We start from the raw sequence: 25,709 nt of genomic DNA, 5'->3' as shown, positions 1-25,709 counted from the left end.
TGGGAATTCAATATGGCTGAATTCACAATGAAGCCGCTGTCAGTCACACGTGTTTCGGCTGTGTGGTCAGACAGCAGAGAGTTGTCTGAAAACTGATGGGAAGCAGCTCTTTAAGATTAAAGCTTCGATCGTCGTCTTTTCAAGCTACATGCTCTCCCTATGGAAGGTCGACAGTGCCACAATTCAATAAAAAAAAATAATTCAATGGTTATTTAAATGTTTCATTCTGTAATTAAAATGGAAAAACGACATAGAAAATACATTGGGCACAACAGTGCACAGTGCTTGTGAGAGAGCAAGATCAACAGGGAAACTTTCTCAACCACCAACGTTGAAACCAACCGAGCGAACGTCTTGTGCCATCAGTTCACGCCGCATCTTCCTGACTTGGAAACGGAAAAATAATCCAGAACTGTTACGCAATTCATTTAGTTTTCATGTGGAGACAGCATAAAAAAAAAAACAAACAAAAAAACCCAACATAATGATTAACTGAAAGTGTGAAATCCAGGGCTTTAGTTACCCATTCACAAAACGTGGTTCACGTTTAGGTTTTGACCCTTCCTATGATTGAGTTTGACACCAAAGATAAATTGAAAATGAACTGACCAAGTGTGCTGGTTAAAAAAAAATCCGATGCTAGGATCTTTGAGAAGCCAACAGAGATTAAATTATTTGAAGGAGCACTTGAACACCAAAACCGTTAACTCGTGAAACAGGGCTAATCATTTTAGTAATTAATTAATTTAGATGTTAGTTGAATTCCCAATTAATTATTAATCATCTCACATATTTATTTATATGATTGATAATCATATAAATGATTTTTATAAATATTCATTTTATTACAACAAATCAATCACACAGTTTTGTCTTACATTGCGGTTTATTTGGCACCTGATACCAATCTACTAAAACTGGTATTTTGGTTGTAGTTGGCTTTTTTGAACAATCAGGCACAAAAAAGTAACTTAAAAAAAAAAAAAAGGATTTAGATTTGAATCTGCTTGTCCACCTGGTGGACTACTGCTACTCCTGCTGCCTACACACGGACAACCTGATGCTCTCTGAAGCCTTTACTTCTGTAAAGTTCTTGCACAGCTGTGTGTGTAAGCACAGACTGCCATAAGTTTCTAGATTTTTAAAAAAATTAATCATTTGGGCTTACATTCAGGAGAGCAGGTGGGTTTACATTTTCTTGTGGTCAGGCTTTACTCTCTCCTTCATGTTTAATTTAAACAAGTCAGTAGCAACAGGAAAGCTTTTCAGTTCATCTGGAAGCCTTTGCTAGTTTGTCTTTAAGGTACTTCAGCTAAATTCAAATCACTAGTGAATGTGGTAATCTCAAAATGGCGCTGTATTTATAAACTGTTAGCAAGGATATGGCTACCGGACAACATAATGAACCCTGCCTCTGGCCAGTGGCAAATGAGCTGCCACTTAGCATTTCAGCATCTCACTATTGACTGGTTTATGTGTTTGTTTCTCTAAGGAAGGACAAGATTTACTCGCTCTGCCAATTAGATTTATGGCCATTTTTGGCTTAATCCTTTGCCGCCTGCCTATGTATTCATCTTAGGCAACACATATTCAAGCACATAATGCCCCATAAACCCCACATTAATCTTCTTGTTGTGTCGAACACAAAGGAAAAGACGAGAGAGAGAGAAACAAAAAAAAGTTTCTCAGGATTTGTTCGAATCCATAACAATCACCTTATGCGCAGCATCTTTTAAGAATGCAGCGAGTTGTTTGCATGGTGGAAAAAGCGGGATAAGATCTTTGCTTTGGGAAGACATCTGGGCAGACCTGTGAATCACATCGAGGTGTACTCTGTTTTTCCAGCTGCCTTGGAGTTATGGCAGCTAGATTAGAGTATTTCTTGTGGCTCTGCATCCTTTAAAGGTCCCTGGAGGCTCGGGCTGTAATGCTGTTGCCGCTTTGGCCAATAACGTGTCAGGAGCTGTGGTCGGACTCACCTATCATTTTGCAATGGTCTTTTCATTACATAGCCAGAGCAATAATGTGGACAGAGGGGAAATGATGGAAAACACAGACCAGGATTACGATGATAAGGGAAAAAAGAAAGAGAGATGGAAAGATTCATAAGCAGATCTGGAAGTTTCCAATTGCAGTTGGTTAACATTTACACTGAAGGAAGCTTTAATATGAAGAATTAAACCAACACAAGGCCTCGGTGCATTCACACATCACTTCACTTGGGCATAAGGAGGACAACTTCATTAATATGGAGCCACATTGAGAGCCCTGCACAAAGCACACGCATGATTCAATCTGCCAGTCATATGGAACGTACATACTCCAAGTTGCCTTGGCTCAGCCGTGATGGGTTTACGGCGCCGGCTGCGTGAGTCAAGTATATGATACGGAACGGAACGTTTTCGAGTGGAGGAAGTCGGGGGAACGCTGTTGCTAGGCGACTGTAATTGAGGGCCAGTGAGTCTGTGTTGCACTCTGATGTGAAAGGAAAATTCGAATGAGTAAAGGTGTGCGCAGACACAAAATGTCCCCCTTTTCGCACATTCACACTTACATTTAGTGAAGCAGCGGTGATGTGGCGACTGTTTTCGATCATCACTAAATGAATTTAAAAAAAAAAGTTTGCCAAAATAGTTTTTTTTAGGTTGATGCTGACACGGCACTTTGGGTTTCAAAGCGCTAAGTATAAACCTACAGCCTGAATTAAAATGTAGACAGAATTAAAATGTCACGGACAGTTCACTTTGAAAAGCCTAACTGATGGAGTTGTTAGCATGATCTGGTAGGGATAAGGTCTTTTCAGTGCTTTAAAAAGATGCCATTTTTCTAAACCCGGCCTGTTGGTTAAAGATCGGGTGATTCTAGTTACCAGTAAATATCTACATACACCTCTAACCTTCATAGCCGATCAGGACGATCATTGTAAATACCCCTGTAACTTTTAAGTCATTTTTTACTTCTGTCTATAATAACTTCAGGGTACTTTTAAAAGCACTGTTCCAATAGGAGCAAATGAATCCTATCAAACTGGAAAGACTTTTCTTACCTATCATGGGTGATTCAATGAAGCTCCAAGCGTTGGTCTGTGGTATGTAGGACTGGAGGACGCCCGCCGAGCGGCCAGCCTCGTTCACACCCCCAAAAACGTAGATCTTTCCTCCACACACAGTGGCAGCCGCTGAATGGACCGGCTTAGGGAGAGGAGAAACAGTCTCCCATGTGTTGGTGATGGTGTCGTACCTGCAAAGAGGATAATAACTCACTAAGTCCGATCATTTATCCGAATCTGACAAAGGCGCATGATGAGAGAACAAAGGCGCAGTTTACAGAAAGCCTCTGATTTTAAAGTTCCCACCGCTGTGAAACCCTCAGTTTTGGCTGCAGAGCTGACAGATGTAATTAGCGGGATGGCTACACCACCAGGGAAGATGAAAAAGCCCAACCATTACATACAATGACGGCAATTAAAGCAATTACGCAAAACAACGCACGTTGGGAGCTACCAGCCATTAGTCTCTAGAGTTGGGCTGAGAGTCAGCGCCGAGTTTTGGACGTTTTGCCCTCTCTGGCAGAGACCAACATGTAGGATGACAGGGCCTGACCCACCAGTCTGCAAGACACAACACTCCAAAGCTCTCTGGATTTCGCCCTTTTCACATGCAGGTGGTTTTATTCCACCTCACATTTCTCACACTCGGAGTCTAGCGAGCGCAAGGTACATGGGTTAGCATTTAGACATGAGCGCCATTTGTCTCGAGGTTCCATTAACGCGCCGTAATCCTGCATCCACGGCCCACTGATCAAAGCAGCCGCACCGACAGCTCTCCAGCTGGAGGAGGCCTCATTACGGAGCCGCAAACAGATCCGGGACCTGTGATTAAAACATACATCCCATTCGGGCTAAAGCAAACCTTCCTAATCAAGCCTGAGTCTTTATTGTCAAACACAAACATAAAAAAAAAAAAAAAAAAAAAGATAATTAAAAGAAGTCTGAGAATCAGCTGCCAGCATCCTGCGGCCAGCAGAACTCACACTTAAAACACTTCAGGGATGCTTGGGGTAAAAAAAAAAGAAAAAAAAAAAGCTGACTCTCTTCCTAAAAGCATTTTTTAATCGGATTTTTCCACTGGGATCAACAACCTTCATTAGGCCACAGGTGTCCTTTATTTTTCTTTTATGTGCTCGTGTAACAGTATTTATTGCTGCAGCCCCTGTGGCATTTTAAGTCGGGCTGAATTTAAATGACACCAGGGAGCACTACCTGATCCCCCCCCACACACCCCGCCTTCTAGAAAGAAGGCTTTTAGATAAAGTGCAAGAGGAGATGTGCGAATTACCCTTTGGGAATATTCTCCTTGGGGTTCTGATAATGTCGTCGGCAGCTGCTGCAGAGAGGATGGGCTGAAAATCGACTGTCAGTCGAAGAAGGTGGCGACACAGAAGCCACTCTGAGAGGTGGACTCAAAACACTCTGAAGTACCAATTAGCACTGTTTAAACATGGACACACACACACACACGCACACAAACCAGTCTGAGATCGACAGAGCTCTGACAGAACCGAGCTCTGTCGAGACAGAGTAACAAACACGTGTCTCGGTCTCCAGCAGATGTAATTACCCCTCAGACTAACATCGGGAGAGCTTTGTAAATTTAAGGGTCAGACGCTGCTGAGTGATTCTGATTACAGGACAGACAAGAGTCCAGGATGGCTGCTGCTGCAAACAACCAGACAGAGAGAGATGGGGGAACAAAAACCTGACTCATTTCCACACACTTTAATGGGGCGGTTTGAAGTTTTTGAAGTGAGGTTCTGGTATAAGGAGTTAATATCTTGCATGCAGTGGGAAGCTCTCTTTATTTTGGACCAATCCAGATTAGCTGGTCCCGGAGGCTGAAGCCAACAGCCAGTTCAACAGGGGCCAACACCAAAAAGGCCTTCTACCATCTTAAAACAACTTCATCCTCAGAAAATATGATAGCAGTTTTACACCAACCATGAACATTTAAACTGAATTTTTACAAGGGAAATTTAGGCTGGAGGATCTTCCTGTGTGAAACTAGTATTGTACACAATTGTTATGACGGACAGCCCAATATTAAAGTGTAAACAGTGTAAAAATGATTTAAATGGTGCCGATTTAAATTGTAGTAATTAGAGACACAAGATAAAATAAAATGTGTTGACCAGAACTGGACGATTTTCAGCTTGTTTGGCCTTGACTGATGGGCAGCCAGTTCCACGGGTCTGATATGCTCAAAATCAAAACATTTTGGTGTGTTGGTGTGTGTTACCGCCACATCAGAAAGACACAAAGTTAGCTTTTAAGACCACATGACCGGGGCTTTTATGTTAAGGCTGCTGTGGGTCAATGCTAGAAGTAGCTAGTTGTCTTGCAAATGGAAAGCTTTGACTTTGATTAAAAGATTACTATATTTTTGACATGTTGATGAATTAACATACATTCATATGCACAGTGGAAACAGTCTTGGCACTACTACAGAAGATAATATCTACAGTCTCTTACCTCGGCTCTTGGAGGAACAGCCAATCAGTGGCAAAGAAAATTAACAGCTGCCTTGCCAATGCAAGCCAATGGCATGTCAATTAGGTTCTGGTATAAGGAGATTCTGCTTCCCAAGATGGATTTTCTTTCAGATATTTTAGATATACGCTACAAATTTTCCATAAAAATGTGAAATCTGATAATACGTGAATCTATAAATGTAATCCACAAATGGGCAGGGACCCACTAATTATGGATAGGGTGATAGGCTATCCACAAATCATCTATTTATCCTATGATTTGTGGACAGGATAAATAGATGAGTTACTCTATCTCATCTATTTAAGCTTCCAGTCTCACCCAAAAGTAACAATCTAACATTTCCTCCAATAAAAAAAAGCACTTGACTGTTTTACAATTGCTATCCATGTTTATCACCAATACAAGTTTAGTGATAACAATCGTTTCCTGCTGTTAAAGTTACAGTAACATCCTGTCTAATGGCCTGTGCCCTTGGAAAAATTATGAATTACTTTTCAGATTCACAAAACTGTTTTTCTGTCTCCTTATGTTTCAGAAAAAGAAAGTAGATTTGTTTTAAATTAGTACTGGCAGATTTTATAGAAGCCGCAAACATCAATCGGTAAATCACTAGCTTTGATGGTTTTGCCATTTACATTTTCCCACTTATTTTAGACGGATATTTGTCCTCAGACACATCCACCATGTTTCTGTTCTCAGTTTGTGTTTCATGAGGGATGATTGTTGGTGGCGCATCACCTTCTACATTCGTTAACCGTATACATAATCAGCGCTTTCTGTGAAAATAGCTGCTGAATGTGTATGTGATGACTGTGTTTACAAAAACCGTTACGAAGTGTTTCAGACTGGAGTTGTTTGAAGAAGATACAGGTCCGCTTTGGTCTTGGATTCCTCTCTGCTGACAGCTTTAGCCTCTGGGACCAACTTATCTGGATTTATACTAAAAAATATATACAAAGAGAGTTATCTAGTGCAGGTGCTGACTGCTTATAACTGCTTACCAGGAGAAAAAAAAATCCAAAATTTTGGAAACATCCAATTAAAGCCTAGAAAGATGGTAGTAGTAAACAAATTCCGCATTGGGAGTCTACAGAGGAAAAAGCCCATGAAATATTCAAATGAGGATATATTTCACAGTTAAACACTCAACTCTGTTACAAACCCAGCTATGTAAATAAGCCGCTTCCGTAAGCTAGAAGATACAAGCGGTGAATCCTTCAGCAGAAGCACCTTCAAAGTCCAGAATCAGTCCTAAAAGCGTGGTGTCACAATTGCACGGGGATGTGGAGGGAGGCAGTTGAGATCGTTAACAAGCCTCATCTTCATTAGCAACACATTTTTAGCCGTATGATGGCGTGACTGAATGTTTGAACGGAGTTGAGGGCAAGCAGCTGCAGCCAGGCGAGCTGCAGAGCTGCACACTGGTTTCATTTGCATACTCCCAGGTCTGCGTGTGTTCAATTAGGCAAAAGCGCAGAATTAGATTTGTAGCATCTTAGGAGAACCAGATGATCTTCTAAGGGCAAAACTTCTAGCATTAAAATTCTTGAGGTCCCTCAAGACGGATCTTTAGATGAAAAAAACTCAGAAATTAATACAAAACCTGGTTTTATTTGAATAATTTCATTCGGATACAAGTGCTTTGCTCAGATTTCAGTCCACAAATAGAAAAAAAGAAAAAGAAAAAGGCATATGCTGAGTAACCAGTGAGATTTCAACATATTCAGACATGTTTGAATGCAGAACACCGTCTCCACCATATCATAGAAAATGGGCTTTAAAAGGCCATTAAAATAAGCATGGCCGTACTTTGATTCTGTCAAAAGGAACCGGAGTCCTGATGAGGAGAAACACTTGCAGGTCAGGAGAAACTCAATGTCTCCCACTGCCTCTGAGGTCGCCGGTCTGATTGAATTCATTACACAAGTGATTCACCATTGAGCATTTAATTTGAGCCGTGACATTGAGGCTGATGCTAAAAGAAATGAATAAGGTTTGATTATATCTCCGAGGCAGGGGGAGACGGAGAGGGAGAGCGAAGATTGCAAAAACAAAGCCGCTGCCTTCCCCGCCTGTTTTCCTCTGAAGGTAGACGGAACCCCCTACCCCACTCCTCCATCATCGCTGGGACACTGTAGGAGTTTATCCATCATCATGTTGTGCCGCATCGATTGCGTTTCTTAAAAAATGTTTGTACACAAAGACCGATCGCTGCTTGAAGCCCCGTAATCGGCGTGTAGCTCCTGACAGGGCTCGTTTCATCACGCAGGGACAATCATCTCTAAAAATGCAGCTGCGGGATTACAACATAACAAACAGCGCAGGATTGGGCGCTTTTTATGACGCCTGACAAACACAAAGACTGATGGGAAGGGATTGTGGATAAAAGAAAGATGCCAGACTCTTGAGCAGATTTGGCTAGGAATGTGTTTTCTGGGTAAAAAAAAAAAAAAAAAAAAGAAGAAAAAAACACTGTTGCTGCTTGCAAGCATGAGCCACAGCCAGCATGTTGACAAATCAAAATCATAATTCAGAATCACGCAGGTGGAAGGCGACCCATGCGGTGCGGCCGCTGTTGGCGCACGGGCGCCAGCTAACATCTTTCAGGCTTTTGTTGGCCCGTGAACAGACTGGGTAAAGAGCCGCGAGGTTTGATAGGTACAGGTGAAATTGGACAGTTGCTGTGGAAAAAGATGCTGCCACACCTGTCATGTTCATTTATGTTGACATTAGATGGCTTTGCCACATCTCCACCTGCCTGCTCTGCTCTGAGCAATGCTAATGAAGACCTATATCCACGCTTAATATGTCAGTCTGCAGACCACTAGGAGATTACTCAGACCAAATAGCAGGTGCTAAATTAAAGGTTAGGAGCAAATTACCTGAACTGCATTTTCATTAACAGACCATATTTATTAGAGAATGGTGGACTGATAAAGCATTTAGCCACAGGGTGTGTATTACAGTCATGATAAAAGGATAAAACCGGGATATGCTCAAAATGACTCAAATGTTTGCATCTGTGGAATATTTTTAAAAATTGATTGCATTACAAAAACACAGACTTAAATGTGTTTTATAGTAACTTATTTGCAAACAGCACAAAGGACATCATTTTGAAGGGGAGGAAAAAGAATATGCGGCTTTTGATCTTTTCTAGTAAATGAAAATCTGAAAATGTGCCTCTGTAATCAAGAAGTATACAAAGGGTATAAATAAAACCACATGTTTTCATCTAATCTCTGCATACGGAGTTCCTAAGCTTTAATGACAAAATTCCCAGAGTCTAATTTCAAGATCTTTCCCTGCATATTTAAAAAAAAATTTTTTTTTAAATGGAGCATTTGAGTAGAACGTAATTATGTTTGAACTTAAAGGTTTTAAAAATAATGAAACTTCTCAATACTAAAAACAGCATTTTTGTACAGTACAGTGTGCCACAGGGTCATTTTATTGTTTCGTTTGTTTTTTTGGGGTTTCTGGACTATCTTATCGGCTCTACTTCTAAATCTTTGTCAAAAACAGAGGAGTTTTCAAAGCTAACTGAAGCTTCTTCAAAGCTCAGTTTGTGAACTTATGGTGCCTTTGTTTTCACATTCCAGTTTTGATGTCCATATGTACATTCAGTGTGAGAAAAACCAAAAATATTCATGTCAAATCAAAGTGTGATTTTGAACATCAAAAGACAAACCATGTCAAATGAATATAAATCAATGTGAAAACCGCCATGTTACACTGAAAAGGGTTCGGGTTTCTTCCATACTTATTCAGGCCTGAAAAACAATAAAGAGGATTCCTTTTTTCTTCTCAAAATTGGGTAGGAACCTTGTTCATGATAACGATTCCATGTGGTTTGTTAGAGAACATTAGTAAAGACATTTGAAGAACACAGCAGGTTAAAAATAAAGCTGTGGAAGAAAGTGATAGCAGGCCTAGGTTATGAAACAATATCCCAAGGTTTGACCGTCTCTCTGATCTCTATTCGATCCATCATATAAAAATAGAAAGCACATGGAACAGCTAAAGCCAAGCAAGACATCTATCTATACTGACAGACCACAGAAGAAGAGGATAAAGGAGCCATGACACCTGATGCAAGTCTGGAGGAGCTGCAGAGACCCACTGTTGAGATGTAAGAATCTATCAGTACAACCAACTACTTGTGTTGGCTTCCGCAAATCTAAATTTTAGGAAATAGTGGCAAGAAGAAAGCTACTGCTAAAGGAAAACCATGAGAAGTCCTGCTTTACACAAGCCAAAAATGTGCTTTGAGTGAATTAGATCAAAAAGAGATGGTGGTCAGAGCTTGAAAACCACGTATCAATTTTCTTCCACTTCGCAAATATGCTCAGCTTTTAGTTTATGTGAAAACTACGAGTTTACAATGTGACAAAACGTCAATGCATGAATACTTCAGCAAGACATTGCAGTTATATACAGTCCTAAATGTTCAAAAACCCAATTAATCCACAACTGCTTGCTTAGGAATTATGAGATTAATGGTCACACCTGTTGAAGGAGATGCATTAGCAGTTTGTTGGTCTGAAGATTTCTGATGAGCACTAGTACAACTCCAAAAGTGAAAGACATCAGAAATATCCTTGGAGAGGCACTTGCTGCCTCTCTAGGTTATAAAGCCGTTTATAAACCACATGGAGTGCTTCGATTAGCAGACACAAACTTTCTTTACAAATAAAAAGTACCATTGAAAGACAGTTCTACAGGTAGACGTCACATCGAGCTCAGTGCAGGGTCAGACTTTGCAATGCTCTGAGAAATGTTAAGAACTACAGGTCAGGCTGTCCAGATATTAAATGTTAAACTCCACAGACAGGAAAAAAATAAAAGTGACTGACATTTTGTCCATGCGTCGGGCTACTGAAAGCTTCTTAAAAGTTCTGTCGGGAAATGCTGGAAGTTTATTCTGAACAAACCAAAGGGCTTCCAGGTCCGATGTAGAGATGTCTGTCTGCAGAGAACGGTGCGGTTGGGCAAATCAAAGCAAAACTCCAGACAAGCGATCAGGTTCGGTTCCTTTCGTGGCCGCAGGACTTCAGCTTCTGCTGGTCACTGCATCCACTGCAAACCGCAGAGTGTTAAAGTATTGAGAGGGAACTGTGATGTTTCTGGACCTGACAGCTGAAGCTCGCTGCAGAACGGCTTTTAGGACAACGGTTCCAAGCACATCAACAAATCCACAAGAGAATGGCTGAGAAGGAAAGACTGGAGGTCCTACAGTTGATCAAGTCACGGCGCTGACCCAAACAGTTGAGAATTTCAAAAAATTCCTGCAAACCTCAACATTTTTTTCCTCCACTTGGGTTTAAAAACTTTTGCTCATATCAGATGCTTCACTTTTTTTTAGTCATTTGTCAAGTTTATAAGAATAGTAATTTATAACAAAGGCTCTATAGACTTGAAAGAATCAGAAGTTCTTAATAATATGACCACAAATACAAATGCATAAAATTAAAAAGACATAAAACGTAATTTCATTTGTGCCTCAAACCACTTCTGTGGGATGATATTAATGTTTTCCTCTTTTTTTTTGGTTATCTACTAATACATCAATGCAGCATCTCCTTACGGCTTCAGCTGTAATGGAGTCAAGTCGGCAGAAACACACAAGAGGGCTAAAAGCATAAGGCGACTCTCTCTTTTCAACTTCCTCGTTCTATCTGTGACAACCAGGCCAAAGCCAGCCAGCTCTCACAAAGGGACGGGAACCCTTCCAAAAAAAAAAAAAAACAGATACGGAAAACCCTCTCTCAAGACAAATAAACAGTTTAGGAACACAGATAGAAACTGTGGTTTTTAACAAACGAAAACAAAAAAATAAATATAAAAGAGCACAGTGGACGGCAGTGATTGGGGACTATTGTTGGCGACAGATTTCAAAACATTAAATGTCCTTGTGGGTATTTATAGGAGCAATAATGCATCAGTGGATTTGTCTAAAAATAAACCGCAGAGTAGGACGCTCAAGGTGCGTTTAGTGGTTGCGGGACAACAAAGTGGCTCTACGACAGCGCAGGAGACTTCAAGGTCAGATGTTTGCAAATAGGATTAGTTAAAGAGATCATGGATGTTCATCGGTCCACATATTCATACCAGAGATTTTTTTTTTGAAACATAAATAAAAAGAAGAAGAACACTAATTTGCAGAACTAAAATACAAAGTCTACGTTTTTCCCTGCAACTTTCAAAAGCAGCACCAATACAAAGCATTTCTAGCCATCGTGAAAACCTGAAATTTGAGGTCATCAAAGTTTCACATTCAGCCACACAGTAAAGATGGAGACACACCAAACTACTAAAGCTTTTTTGTCTCTAAATCACATCCTCTGTATCTAAGCAATTTCTCATTTCCAAATTTCACCGCAGTGTTTTGCGAGTAATCCTAAACGATGACGGCAGAAAGCAAAAAACATTAAAATATTGATGCGTTTGTATCCAGTTCAGTCTTTTTCTTGAAAAAAGGTGAACACGGCATGGTCGTGGGAGAGGCAGGGAAAATGCGGCGTGCGAGCAGGAAATGCCCCTCGGGTCCTTGCTTTGTTACATTAACTGGAAAATATACATCTGAGTCACAGATCAGAGAAATTAATAGATGCAGCAACGTGCCAGTTGTTCTGCAGACTGCATTTAGATTTGCTCGACATCAAAGAGGCCGTGTGGCTGGTAGCGCTCCTATATTTTCCTCTGATTGTGGGGCAGCCTCGGAGTTAAGTAGCTCCAAGTAAATATAATGTACAGCAGGAGAACACATGCCAGGCATCCATAACTACATGTTACTGCGGGGCTTTGGTCTCGCGCAGCATGAAATCATTACGACTATCTGATGGTCAGTTTCCGCCTCCTAACGCCGACTGGTCGCGCTCCGGCTTTACCCACACAGACACACTGTCAACCAGCCTGTCTCCAAAACACACAAATGAGATGCAATCTAATCAGAAGGGAAGCAGCCGCGGCATCAGAGCCACTACGGTTAACTGAAGTGCGCCGTGAAGATGGCGAAGCGCGCCTCTCTCTCTCCTCATCACACATGTGATCATTTACAATAGATGGGCTGCCTATCACTGAGATGGTGACATGTATAATTTCCCCGGAGACACAAACTCCCCCCATTTATAGTGAGAGGAGAGAAAAAAAAATCAAAAAACAGAGAATGAGGAGAGGAAAAGAGCACAAGGGTTCTATAAACCTCAGGACTGACGAAAAAAAAAGAAAAGAGAAGAGGATCCATTAAAAGGCAGAGGAGCGCTCTGCACTGCAGCTACAAGCATTCTGGAATGACACACTAAAACAAACAGGAAGGATGCGCTGACAAAACCTTCAACAATTTAAACCGTCGACCACAGCCGGACCAGACGGGTCCCACAGCAGCGTAACCTTTAAGAACAGTGTGTGTGCTACGAGTCGCTTAGCTGTTGTTGTTTTTTATTGTTGTTGTTTTTATTTTAAGGCACTCCTCGGCTGCAGAGAGCAGCTGATGTTGTTCTAGGTTCTACCGAGCGCCGACTCATGCCCTTCGGTTACAGACTCGCGTTAATCCCCACTGCATACACTTGTGTGATCGGCTGCCCACACACACACACACACACATACGCACACACGCCCACACACATCCACCGACTGATTTTCAAGTTGTTTCTGTTGTGTCATAAGTTTGTTTGTAGGTCTGACATCCTGAAGAAGTTTCTTTTTTAAGTAGCAGCTAGATTTTTCATGTACTGTATGTGATTTCTTAACAGTTACAGCAGTTTCTACTTTGAAGTTTACAGACTGACAAAAAAATTGTTTTTTTTAATTAATTTATTTTTTTTACATACTTTACTGCTTCAGTGTTAGGTCTCTGTCAGATGTTTCTATCGTGTACACAAACCTAAGAACAAATGTTGCAGAGGTTTCAACATAGAAACCTCTGTGTTGAATATAGAGGTTTTATAGAGGAATGATGACACATCTAATAAGTTAGAAATATTGACAAAATCGATAGTTCAATAAAAAAAGAACTTTTTATTATGTTAATTTGATACAGAGTGATATATTAGAGGTTTATTTCATTGTAATTAATGGTGTGTTTATAACCTACAATCATCAAAATGAACAAAAACTCTTGAAATACATGACTTTGTGTGTAACTAATCCACAGTGGGTTTGAAAGTCTTTGCACCACTCTTAAAGGTCCAGCTTTAGCAATGTAAAAAAACCAGCACATGATAAACCATCGAGACATCCCTTTAATGTGACACGTACGTAAATAACCCGGGCAAAAAACAAGAAAATCTGGTTAGTGTGGAAAGCAAAAACTTTAAAAATCTTGTTGAATAAACGTTCGCACATCTATATTAACACGTTGTTAAAGGTTTTGATTGGATTTTGTCCATTTATTTCACGCCATGTCAACTGTTTTAGCTAATTAGTGGTAAGTAGACAAGTGAATTTATGACTGTACTACCAGTGTTTAAATTTTATGTTGACTTTAAATCCCGAAACAAGGACTATACAAAAACCTCTTCACCATTTCTTTGAGATTAATACACAGAGCTCCGTGGAAAAGAACTGCATTCAGTCTTCAGATTGATTTTGACAAGTTATTGAACTGATTGAATAATGAACGTCAATCTAATGTAGTTTGACGCTCGTTACAGCAATGACAACAGTTTCTCCAGTGCCGAAAACAAGCTCATTGAAATTATGCTAGCAGGTAATTTGTCCTTGCTAATAAATGCATTTCATCAGCCCATACACTTATTACAATTGCAACAATGAAAGATGGACCAGTTTGTGGCACGCCTTTGTCAGCAGCGAACAAATTACAGATGCATTTGGGACGTTTCACCTACAGACTATCCCAACGTCAACATCCTCGTTGTTAGCCTAAATACCTGCTGATATTGGCATTTTGCTGAAAGTAGGCGCCCCCATTAAGCCCAAAGTCTTCAATACAAAGTCATCCATATGCATTGCCATGTTCAGACGCGGTTAATTTGGTTTCTGTAACGCCACCGGAGGAGGCAGGAGAAGAGAGGGAGCGGCGTTTGTATGTGAGCGCATCAATCCCTCGTAGCCCTCTGTGTCCTGTCAGAAGTAATGAACTGAGAGCTTGTGATTTGGCTGCAGGAAACCAGGGCTACTGTATGAATCAGCTCCAGCCTGGAGGGCGTTCAAAACAATTTGCACACATATATTGGCATCATTTGCTTGCATTAACATTGTCTCAGATTTGCCCAGAATGTTCATTAGTATTTAGGGTGGGGGGAGGAGATCGAAAGCAGGACATAAAGGCGGTAAAAGTGGAAGTCCTGTGCTGAACTTTTTATGGACAATTGGCAAACACTCACAGGACTTGTCTTCTATACAATAGACGCTACTTTGTGAATTTTTTTCCTCTTTAAATCCCTAATCTGTGATGTCCACCTACTCCCAGCTGGGCAGCATCTCTCTGATGCGCGCGACAAATGTGATAAAGGAAGGGAAGAAAGACAGAGAGCGCCGATCTATCGACGTGTCTATCAACATCGGACATGAGACAGAACATCCATTTTGGGAAGGAGGACGGGAGTGTGTGGGTGTGCGAGGACAGAGTGAGAGTCGATCTGTGTTGTGTCAGCTGCCATCTGTGTGTCAGAGCACATCGCAGAAACTGTGAGGCCGGCGCCCACACCTTCAGTGTCGCCCTGCTCTCTGTTGGGCGCCGACGCTCACACATGCTGCACATTTCTCCAAGACACCAGCTTCTCCCCCCGACTTGCTCATTTTGGAAGCTTTTTCCTTGGACATGTTGGCAGACGTTAACAATCCCTGGAGAATGTTGCAGACGCACGAGAACATTCGCTTCCTGTTGGTAATTCATCAGCATTACCTAAATGGTACAAAGATGCAGTCAGTGACATTACCGCATTTCATTTAACACACAATTTGACAGTTTACACTACATGTTATTTTTTTCTCTCTCTCTCTCTCTCGCTCGTACAAATGTCCTCAAATGATGCAGGAGTAACTTGCGCGAGCCCACCTTTTTTGCCACGCTCCAGTTCGCAAACGACGGCTCTGCAAATTTGCCAGAGATGAAAATCAAACCGGCGGCTTTGTGACAGTTAATTTGAACTCGTTTGCATGCACCTCTGTTCCCTGTGTTGATTTTCTTCGGGTCTGACAGCTGTTTGTACCTGTGTTCTCTCTCTCTCTCTAGGTTGCTAATCAATGTCTGATGGTGAAATCTGCGCAGTCCCACCTCGTGGAGCGGCGTCTCGGCGCCGCTCAGAAATGTAAATGTTCGGTATAGGGAGCGTGTCGTTTTTTGCTGACAAGCCTGGAGCCTCATCAAGAACCGGGAAGCCGATCCAACAGCTTACTTTTGAGTTTAACACATTGAATTGTTTTGCACATTCAGCAGCAACCTGAGAACAAAATGCATTGATTTGACAGTTGCTCGCAGATTAGGCTTCATTATATGTTCATGGAGGCTACTCCTACAGAACGCTAAAACGGGCAGCTATGGCTTTAATGTTCATTCTCTATCAAGTTTGTTTTACCCAGCAAATAATACAAATGTTTGTTGTAGGAAACATCAGGGAAATTGAATTGTAACAAAGCTAACACAGCTAATCTAACATAAGCTAGCAAACATGAGCTTACTGGCTTTTTGAGAGATTTTTAAGAGAGGAAACTGACCAAAGTCCAAATCAACTGAAGTGTAGTGGTTACGGTATTTATTACCAATTTTTTTCTTTTTAATTCAGTTTCAACTGAGAATTCGCACAACTGGAGTTGCGCACCAGGAAGCATGTTGAGGAGCTGCGAGCGTAACGTAGATCTATAAAACTCAGATGTACAGTTTGGAGCAAACAAAATGCCAATGTGGAAAGACTCCAGCAAATGTACCTCCCCAACAATCTAAAAGGGACTACAGGGTATCCTAAACACGTTGTTGAAGTTCACCAATCTACAATGAGAAATATGATTTAAAACAGAAAATATTTCAGTTAGTTGGTAATCTTTACATCAGTGGATGTCCCACTAATTTCTCCACAGGATCAGTTCTTGAAAAGCTCAGAGAAAAATGATAACAACTCAAAAGCTACAGTACGTCCTAGAATCTATAGGGTTAAGTTAGCACTTTAAATGACAAAGTCCTTTCAGAAACAGAAATCTAAACAGGTACGGCTTGTTTGGAAAAGGAGCCAAGAGAAAGCCTCTTCTCGCTCTCTCAAAAATTTTTTTATACAACTTCTGGAACAATTTACAGTGAAAATATTAGGCAAAGTAGAGAGGTTGGTCTAAAGGAAAATCACAACGCTTGGAGAAATCAAACAAACAGTACATCGGCTCAAACCCTTCACACCAACTGTGAAGCAAGATGGAGCAGAGATGACGAACTGGGATAGTTTTACATGATCAGGGCACTTTGAAGTCACTTTGTCTACAAAAGAGGTGTGCTGGAAACGCCCAGTCAAAGTCCAGACCTTGACGTGACTGAAGTGTTGTGGTGGGACCTTTAAAAAAGCTGTGAATGAAGGAATATCCACAAACTTAAGCTGTTTTATCAAAGAGAAGGGATGAATTTCTGCATCTAAGGGAAGTCAGAAAATGTCTGAAAACATCCTGGAGTTATCGAATCACAGGGGAGCCTCAGAGTTTATTGTGCAGCTTTCAAAAGTTTGGCTTTGTTTTTTGGGGGTTTTTTGCAACAAAAACCAACAGCGTGAAATATTGTACTTGTTTTTGTAGACTTAAGATCAAATTTATATTAACTTTTGAAACTGGTATGGTCCAGGAGATTTTATAATGTCTCAATATGGCAAACCCCAGAACTACTAATTAATTTCTTTTAAACTCTAACTATAATTTCTGGACATGTTGAGAAGTATTTCAGCTTTTATTAATACTAGAATTATCATTTTCCACTCCGTTTTTTTTTTTTTTGGTGGGGGGAGTTTTCAAGGCTGTCTGCCTGACTCTGGAATTTATTTAACTAATAAAATGAAAATCAATTCAGAAACTCTTTCTTGGATAAATACATCAATGACAACATGTACATTTTGATTTAAGATAACTAATGATCCAATGAAAATATAATAAAGCTAAAATAAATATAATCTGTCTCATACAACATCTAATACAAACAATTCGTTTACAACAACCATTCACGGCAAAAACTCATTAGTTGACAGCCAGAACGTCATTTATCTTTCTTGTCTATTCAAGTGTTTTTACCATGTGTAGCTGCTGCTGACTGCCAGCTGGCTAATTATCTGAAATATCTGGATCTACTCTGACTACAAAAGAGAGAGAAAGAGTCTAGTTCAAGTTACATTTTGTGCAGATGCTCCTTTTATGTAGAGATCATACAGTATTAGACCATGTTAGCAATTTTTTTCATCAAGCACAGACCCTTTTCTAAAAAAAAAAAAAAAAATCTAGTTAGTCCAAAATGTTTCTTTAGCAACACACGCCAAATAAAAGCTACAAGTGAATCGCATTTAGCACTTATTATTCTTAAAACCAAAATAGGGCTGCAAAAAAATCTCATGCGAGTAGCTGTGGAGCTGCTTCAACTTAAAGAGGCCCTTTTATCATTTAGCTCAATTTTTCCTCTAAAATGTCATGAAAAGATGGATACTTTTTAAAAGCTAAGAGGAAAAACCGTCACCTAACTGCATTAAAAAAAAAAATCCAACAAGCTACACACACACCCATACACGCCCTCACTGACGCAGAAACACTTATTTACACATAATAAAAGAAAAAATTTTCTGCTAAATTTGTGCTTCTGAACTCTAATTTTTACTCACAAAATGTAAACATGTCAGAGTACACTTGGACTTTAGCTGTGGAAATAGTTTGAGTGGGCGGTATGAGTGCTGATCAGCATGGGCATGTTGAAAATATCAGCATTATACCAGAAGCCTAAATTATCATATTTACAAAAGATGCAAGTTATAAGCAAATAAGATGTAAAACACTAGTCACGACAAAAGGAAACATGTTGTTTTTACAGCTGGGAGCCGAGTGGGGTGCTAGAGTGTGATGCTGAGAGTTATTTTCTGCCTTTCATTGTTCACCATCCCAAACATGAAAAGGTGCTTTTATATGATCTATTTTATTCTGTCATATTCAATCAAATCCTCGCCAGGACAGTGGAGAAGCCGTTACTTGCACTGCACTTGAGACAGCCGACAAAAACCAATTGAAATGTAAAAACGGCAAAATGAAAGCACGTTTTGCTAACCACTATAATTGGAAAAACGGTGATGTGGGGCGTCTGTGTTGTCGTTCTGTACATATTCGGCTCAAGCTACGCTCCACTTCTGTTCGGGAGCTTTAATTTATTTTTATCGGACTTTTTCCTCTTTTTTTGTGCCTTTGTCTCCTAAATAAATAAAACACCCTGTTTTTTGCGAGGTCATGTAATTGGAGGTTTTCACACGCCATCTGAAAATCTGCAGGTTATCGCTCTTTTCAAGTAGCGGCACCTTGACTACGGAGTTAATTTTTATGCGGCCTTGGCGGCATTAAAGGCTTTGAAAAGCAGCTGAAGACGTTTTATTTAGACAACCTTTAAAGCTGAGAGGATGTTTTATGACATAATTCGTTGCCTTTATTACGGTCACTTATCTTTTTATCATTCTCTTGTTCCACTTAACTGTGAGACAAGAGGCCAGGTAAATTCTACGCATTTTCGCTTTGTGAAACCATGTAGGAGACTGCGTCAGAACCTGTGCACTGCTGGTTTGGTTCTTTTTCAAATATGTTTGCGGTGAGAATAAAAACACAGCTGGGTGATGAAATGCAGATTTCCAGAAGAAATTTTCACAAAACTAAGATTTCTTTAAAAAAAACCCAATCTGAATTAATAGCAACTTCTGACAATTGTTTCACTAGTTCTGGAGCATTTGAAATGTAATTTGAAACTGTCTGAAGTTCAAACAAATGGTGATGATGTAATGACAAGTCTATGTACAGTATATTCCTGTGTGATTATTTTTCTATCTGAGGAAGAAATTTGATTGCAACCAAGCAAATGGAGACAAAAAAATGAAAAACATAAATGAACATAATCTAAAAAACTCTGATTAATTCCCTTTTGACTGATCTGATGTCATCAAGACGCATGCGTTGGCAGGTGGAAGCTTTAATAAGAGGCTTGATTTTATCTCAATTTACAGCAAAATAGCCAAACAAAACAACATTATGTTTGTTTTTTTAGGTTACGTCTAAATCTGAAATGTTTGATTTTACACAAAAGTCTGTGTTCCCTTTGTTCTCAACCATTGTACCGTTACAATAGAAGCAAACAGTGGTATGAAAATCAGAAGGCTACAGTGCAGGGCTTTACAAAATTGAGAGAGTTTTTGAAAACACACTTAAAAAAATAAGACTAGAGGAATTGTAGTAAACAACTAGTACTGAGAACAAAAAGAAAGATTAAAAATTTGAAACAGATGCACCTTCTCAGCCATACTTCTCAGCAATAATCGGTTCTGCAAACAAGCACCTTCAGTAAAATATAATATTGGCACACAAGCAAAGCAGAAGTTTTACCTTAAGGCTGTATTTCCTACAGTTGCTTAATAATTTACAACTAAATATATTGAAAAATGAATATTGTACATGCAGTATTAGTGTAAAACAAAGCTAGTTTAAAGCAGAATATGCTAAATAAGCTACTTTATGATTGATTTTCATGAATTAGCTACACCTTTAAAAGCCTGAAGTCCCAGAGCAGACGGTGGACCCCGCGGTTTAACCTCTGAATTTCGTCTTCCGCCATGAACTCAGAAATCTCCTGAAGGGCAGCCCTGTTGTGCTTGTTATTTGCTCATGGTACACACATCTGACAGACTGTGTGTGATGACATCTGGGGATCTGATGGAGTCTCGGTCTCTGTGTGAACAGCCTGAGAGCGCGCTCGATCTGACAGACCGAAGTCAAGGTCAGTCAGAAGACGCACGCAGAACACACCCCACTGCCATCGATGTTGGAGGGAGCTTATGCACACACACGCACGCACGCCTGCACACGCACACAGCTCATTAACTCTGATGGATTACAGCTCATTTCGGGCCTAATAACAGACATACTTTTACACACGACGCATGGATGCACAAATCAGACTATGGGAGCACGTAGAAACACAGATGGGCACGGACCTGCCACCTCAGTGTCACCTTCAGCTAATCCTAGCGAAACAGAGAGCAATCCATCCACTGGCCCCACAGACTTACCCATAATCCCAGAAAATGAACTCATTCAGAGAACAAGACTCCTTCCTCCGTGCTCCTGCACACAATCTGGCCACCCGCGCCCAGACAGACAGACAGACAGACAGGTTCTGTATATGTAGGAAAAACATCCTACATATACAGGATGTTTGTGCCGTACGACACCAGTGTAGATCTAAAGAGACACCTTGAGAAACTATCAAGGAAGGAAGTTTGGGAGAAATGATAAGAGGGGTGTGTGTGTGTGTGGGTGGGTGTGTGCGTGTGAGTGAATATTTTTCAGTCTGTTAGAGTGTGTGTAGACGCAGATTTAATTGGATGGGAATGTCACGTAGGACAGGGGACATGAGTGCTGTCGGTGGTGTAGGTCGTACACCAATTACTGCTCCTTCACTCTTCAAAACTAGATGGGAGATGGAAGGCTGAGACCTCACTTCATTACCAAAGCAAGCTTCTGTGTTGATAGCAGCCAAGTAGGGCATCGCTGTGGGGCCATGTGGGGAGCCTGCATGCGTGTGCGTGTGTGTGTGTGTGGAATGATGAGAGGAGGAGTGTGTTCTTTTCTTTTCATTACGACATCTAGAAACTGAGAACTGCTGCATCACCCACAGCTGGCTGGAATGATCAGGAAGTAAAACGATGACACGGAGTAGGGGGCGGTGGCAGTGGGAGGTGGATACACACATTTTCTGTTTTCTGCTGCAGCTACAACTTCCAACACAAATTAGTGTAATATTATGAAAGGAAAAAAAGACGGCACACGGCTTCCACGTTTTCTTTTGTTTTTTGTTTTTTTACAATAACAGTGTGTTGAGCAAAAATGTGCCTCAATCAGCTTTTCACATTTAGAAATGGAAAAGAAATCCCCATTATTTTCTTGCATTAAACCAGAACTCTACTTCAGTCAGAGTGGATCGAGAGCATCTGAACAGCTACAAATTTTCAATTAATTTACTGTAGATCTGGACCAAGGCAGAAGCATTCCAATACATGAATGTACATGGATTTATGCCATTTCATTTTTAAACTCCTCTGATCAGAGCATCTCCTTCCACACGATTGCTGCGTTGCCTACATGTCTTGTGGCAAACTGTAAAGTGGGGCAATTTCTAGCCTTCAATCAACAACATCTTTCTTCTTGCCATTCCATTATTCAGGATGTTGTAGTGCAAGACTAACAGTCATCCTGTGAACCGACTCTCCCTCATGTTGTTGTAAAAGTAGGCAACTTTTACAACAACATGCTTTGTACACATTTGTTAAAACTGTCACTATGTCATGACACTATAACATGAGGCAGATAATCTCTGAAAAACATGAGCTTCTCGCTCCTGGTCACGGACAACCAATCAGAATAAGGTTTAAAAATTTAGCACTATCAATAATGCTTGTGTATGAGCTGCCTAATGTGGTAATGGCATAGAAGCAGCTTAATGTTTCAGAAAAACTATTTATCCACTGTCATGGGAATGCTAACTAGCCTTAGCATTTATGGTAGGCTCCGTTGTGGGGAACTAGCATAGCGTAGCAGAGAGCTAGGCGGCGGTATGTACATGACGGTGATTGAAAGCCTGGCTCTGATTGGTCGTTTCTGGCCAGGCCGTGTATTTCTGCAGGAGAGTTTGATTTTTTTCCACAGGTTATCTCATACTATACTGTCACGACAAAGTGACAGTTTTAAAAAAAGGTGTAAAAAAAACAATATTTATGAACATTACCTGGCGCAGCTTTAACCGGTGAATCTCTGCAGCTCCTCCAGAGTCATCATATGCATCTCTAATTAATTCTCCCCCTAACCCAGGATGTCACCTTAAATGAATCCTATCTTGGGAGGTTTGGTGTAGAGTACACACTGGTGTAAAACAATCATGTGACTTTATGCAACAGAAATCAAAATTATGCACCGCTTTGTGTAACTCTTTCACATAAACTCTAAACAAATCGGATTTGCAGTATGTGGTTGTGACCTACCGATAGTTTTTGCAAAAGCAGTGTGTACATTATGTGCACAGTTAAAGCTAAAAACTAAAGCTTATCAGCACTTTTCCTTCCTTCCTTCCTTCATAAGAGCTCTCACCTTGGCTGAACACACGCACACACACCCCTGCACACCCTCCTGGGACCAATCTATATGTAACAAACTAACCCCCGTATCTCCAGAGCTGATCCGTCCCTGGGTGCTGAGGAGGGTGCAGTGTCTGGATATTGGAAAGGGTTGCCAGGGCTCTGCAGCGCACCGACTGCCAAGCATCTCCGCAGCATCTGTCACATCCTAACCATTGATAATTAGCCAGCAGCATTGTGCTGCAACATGCCCATGTAGAAGAGCGGGGTAGGATGGTTTTCCGAAAAGAAAATATATCCAGTGAGGACATACTCAACGTGAGTGTTTTTATTTAGAGTAAGGGATGGAAGGTGAAAGAGAAAGGGAGGGGAGAAAAATGGCTTGGTAAAGGCTGAAAATTGTGTGAAGTGCCAGCCCGTCGTTTATCAGCGTGGCAAAAGCACACGCGGCTCGCAGTGCTCATTACCCGCAGTGTCTTTCTGCCTTTTCCTTAATACCATCCTCAAACACACCTGCCTCCACTCCCGGTGTATTTCTCCTACTGTCCCGTGAACACACACACGCACACACACCCCTGTTTCCAACATCTACCTGCCTTCCCCCTCTCCGAGACCCTGGCGCCCCATTAGAAGACGACGAAGAGAAGACACCGTCTTCACACGAGCATGTCAGACAGATGCAGCGTTAAAACCACGCGGGCCCTAAATACACCCATCATCTTCCTGCCCACCTAATCAGCACAGAGAAAAGACGGAGGGAGCGGTGGTGCAGGAGGAGCAGGCGAGGTTGGAGACTGTGGTTAAAAGAGACAAGCGGGGGGGGAGGACGGAGCAAGATGGCAGGACATGTACGGCAAAGAGATGCGATAATCCGTCTGATTTGAGCCCACTTGCTTTCTCTGGAGCCTCATTATTACTGAAAGATCTGGGAACTCCTCCGTGGAGATGGGAAATGACAGCGCCTAATAAGGAGGGAAACTTTCTGTCAACATACACATTCATGAGGCTGTATGCATATATACAGACAACAAATACAGCGGCTTGCAGGAGTATAAATAACCTCTGAGCTTTTTCTCACTCTCTCTCACACTGCAGCCACTAAAACCTCAGGATGTTTGAATGGGATTTTAGGAAATGGATTGGCACAAAGTAGAGCATAATTGTGAAGCAGATGGACAGAGACACTGTTTTCTGACATGTACAGCATGTTCAGCATATACTGAGAATATATCATATTTTCAACTGGATTTAGGTCTGGATTCCTGCTAACACGTGAATATGTCTTGATCTAGACCATCTCATTTTAGCTCAGGCTGTATGTTTAACATAATTGTCCTGGTGAAACTCTTGTTTCTCATCTTTTGCAAGATTGCCTTCCATAGTTTGCCACGTAGATGGTGTGACCAGCACCATCGTCAAGGATTAGTTTTTCTCCACATATAGTGGTTTGAAAGCCAAACAGTCTTAATGGCCTTCTCTGACCAGAGCTCCTCCATCCACGTGTTTGTCAGTACTTCCAGTTTTTAAACAGATCCACACATTTTACTCGCTAATGAATAATTGTGAGTTTGCTGCAAGTTTTCAAAAAATAAATAAATAAATAAATAAAAAATTGGTCCAAATCATTGGATTTAGGTGACGGCTAACTCCCAGCTGTGGGTGGCAGCATTTCCTCCTAATACACTGCTGCCTCAGCCTCATAAATTGAGACAAGTTATAGTCCATGATTGATATGTCAAGTAACAAAAAGCCACATTTACCGTCAGACATAAGTAGCACTGCAAAAATCTGTGATTTTTAATGAGAAAAAAATCGCAAAAACACTCGTGAAATCCTGGAGGAACTGGTTTGTGATGTCCCGTTCATGACCGGTGGAAAACTGCAAACTGGATTTCTTTCAACGGAGGCCTTCATCTTGCCAAGCCTTTCCCACTTGAGCTGTGGACCTCAGCACCTCCTCCAGAGTTACAGTGGGTCTCTTCTCCAATTAGTGCTCCCTTTGCACTAGATTCAGACAAACTTGCCCTGCTTTACATTTCTCTGCACCTTTATCCCATCTTCATGACACTGTTTGTGAAGGCAATGGATTTTACTCGATCCATTGCCTTAAAATGCCGCACTTTTCAGATTATTATTTTTTTTTAGTGAAGAAAAAAAGAAAGCCCCCAATTATATCCATTTAATATTACCATTTACTACTCATTTGTTGGTCCTTAAGATAAAATGCATTAAAATTTGTGTGTGACATAACAAAGAGAGGAAATAGTCAAGTTGTGTGAATACTTCTGAAAGGCACTGTATATAGCGAACACAGTGAAGCAGAGCTGAAGTTCCTTATTGCCCTCCTTTGAGGGAATCCACACAACTACAATAATTAGTTATAACAAGCATTATTATAACTGCAAAACATCCCTAATCTAGCCATGTCTGACTCTTGTGGTTTGTTGTATGGGCTTACATAAAAGGATAGTTAGTGTGCACTGGAAAGAAAGTGTGGCTGAAGAAGGGGTGGAGAGTGAAGTGATGTCGCGATAGCTCAGTGGAGGGCTGTGCTGTGAAGTTTGTTAATCCCAGGGAGAAGAGATTAGCTCCACAGGGGGGGAAACTGCCTCAGCGAGGGGGCTTTGGGAGCAATGATTGTGCCCAACCACAATGCCATGGTGTGTGGCTCCCTCCGCCCAACCCTTTCTCTTTCCAACACAACTTCCCACGGGTGCTGTGTAGCAGAAAGTGGGGGAAAACAAATACGAGCTGCAACACACTAACTTCCAAAGGAAATGCTCAGCAGCTCTTCTCACTTTATTATTCCTGCACTGAGGCTGGGAGAAAAGAGAAAAAAGCATCTACACATGAACTCATTGGTTCCA

General features: G+C 41.0%; 1 protein-coding gene across 3 annotated transcripts in view; it reads right to left on the bottom strand.

Annotated features, from left to right (window-relative positions):
* klhl29 (kelch like family member 29) overlaps positions 1 to 25,709 on the bottom strand; it is a 287,833-nt gene that overhangs the window by 13,862 nt on the left and 248,262 nt on the right. For all 3 annotated transcript variants that reach the window (XM_032584680.1, XM_032584681.1, XM_032584683.1), the window contains one exon: positions 3,047 to 3,240. In XM_032584680.1, the coding sequence (XP_032440571.1) occupies positions 3,047 to 3,240 (194 nt within the window). The remainder of the gene's footprint in view (positions 1 to 3,046; positions 3,241 to 25,709) is intronic.

Source organism: Xiphophorus hellerii, chromosome 15 (assembly GCF_003331165.1).
Source record: "Xiphophorus hellerii strain 12219 chromosome 15, Xiphophorus_hellerii-4.1, whole genome shotgun sequence".
NCBI lineage: Eukaryota > Metazoa > Chordata > Actinopteri > Cyprinodontiformes > Poeciliidae > Xiphophorus > Xiphophorus hellerii.
This window is presented reverse-complemented; position numbering and strand designations above follow the sequence as displayed.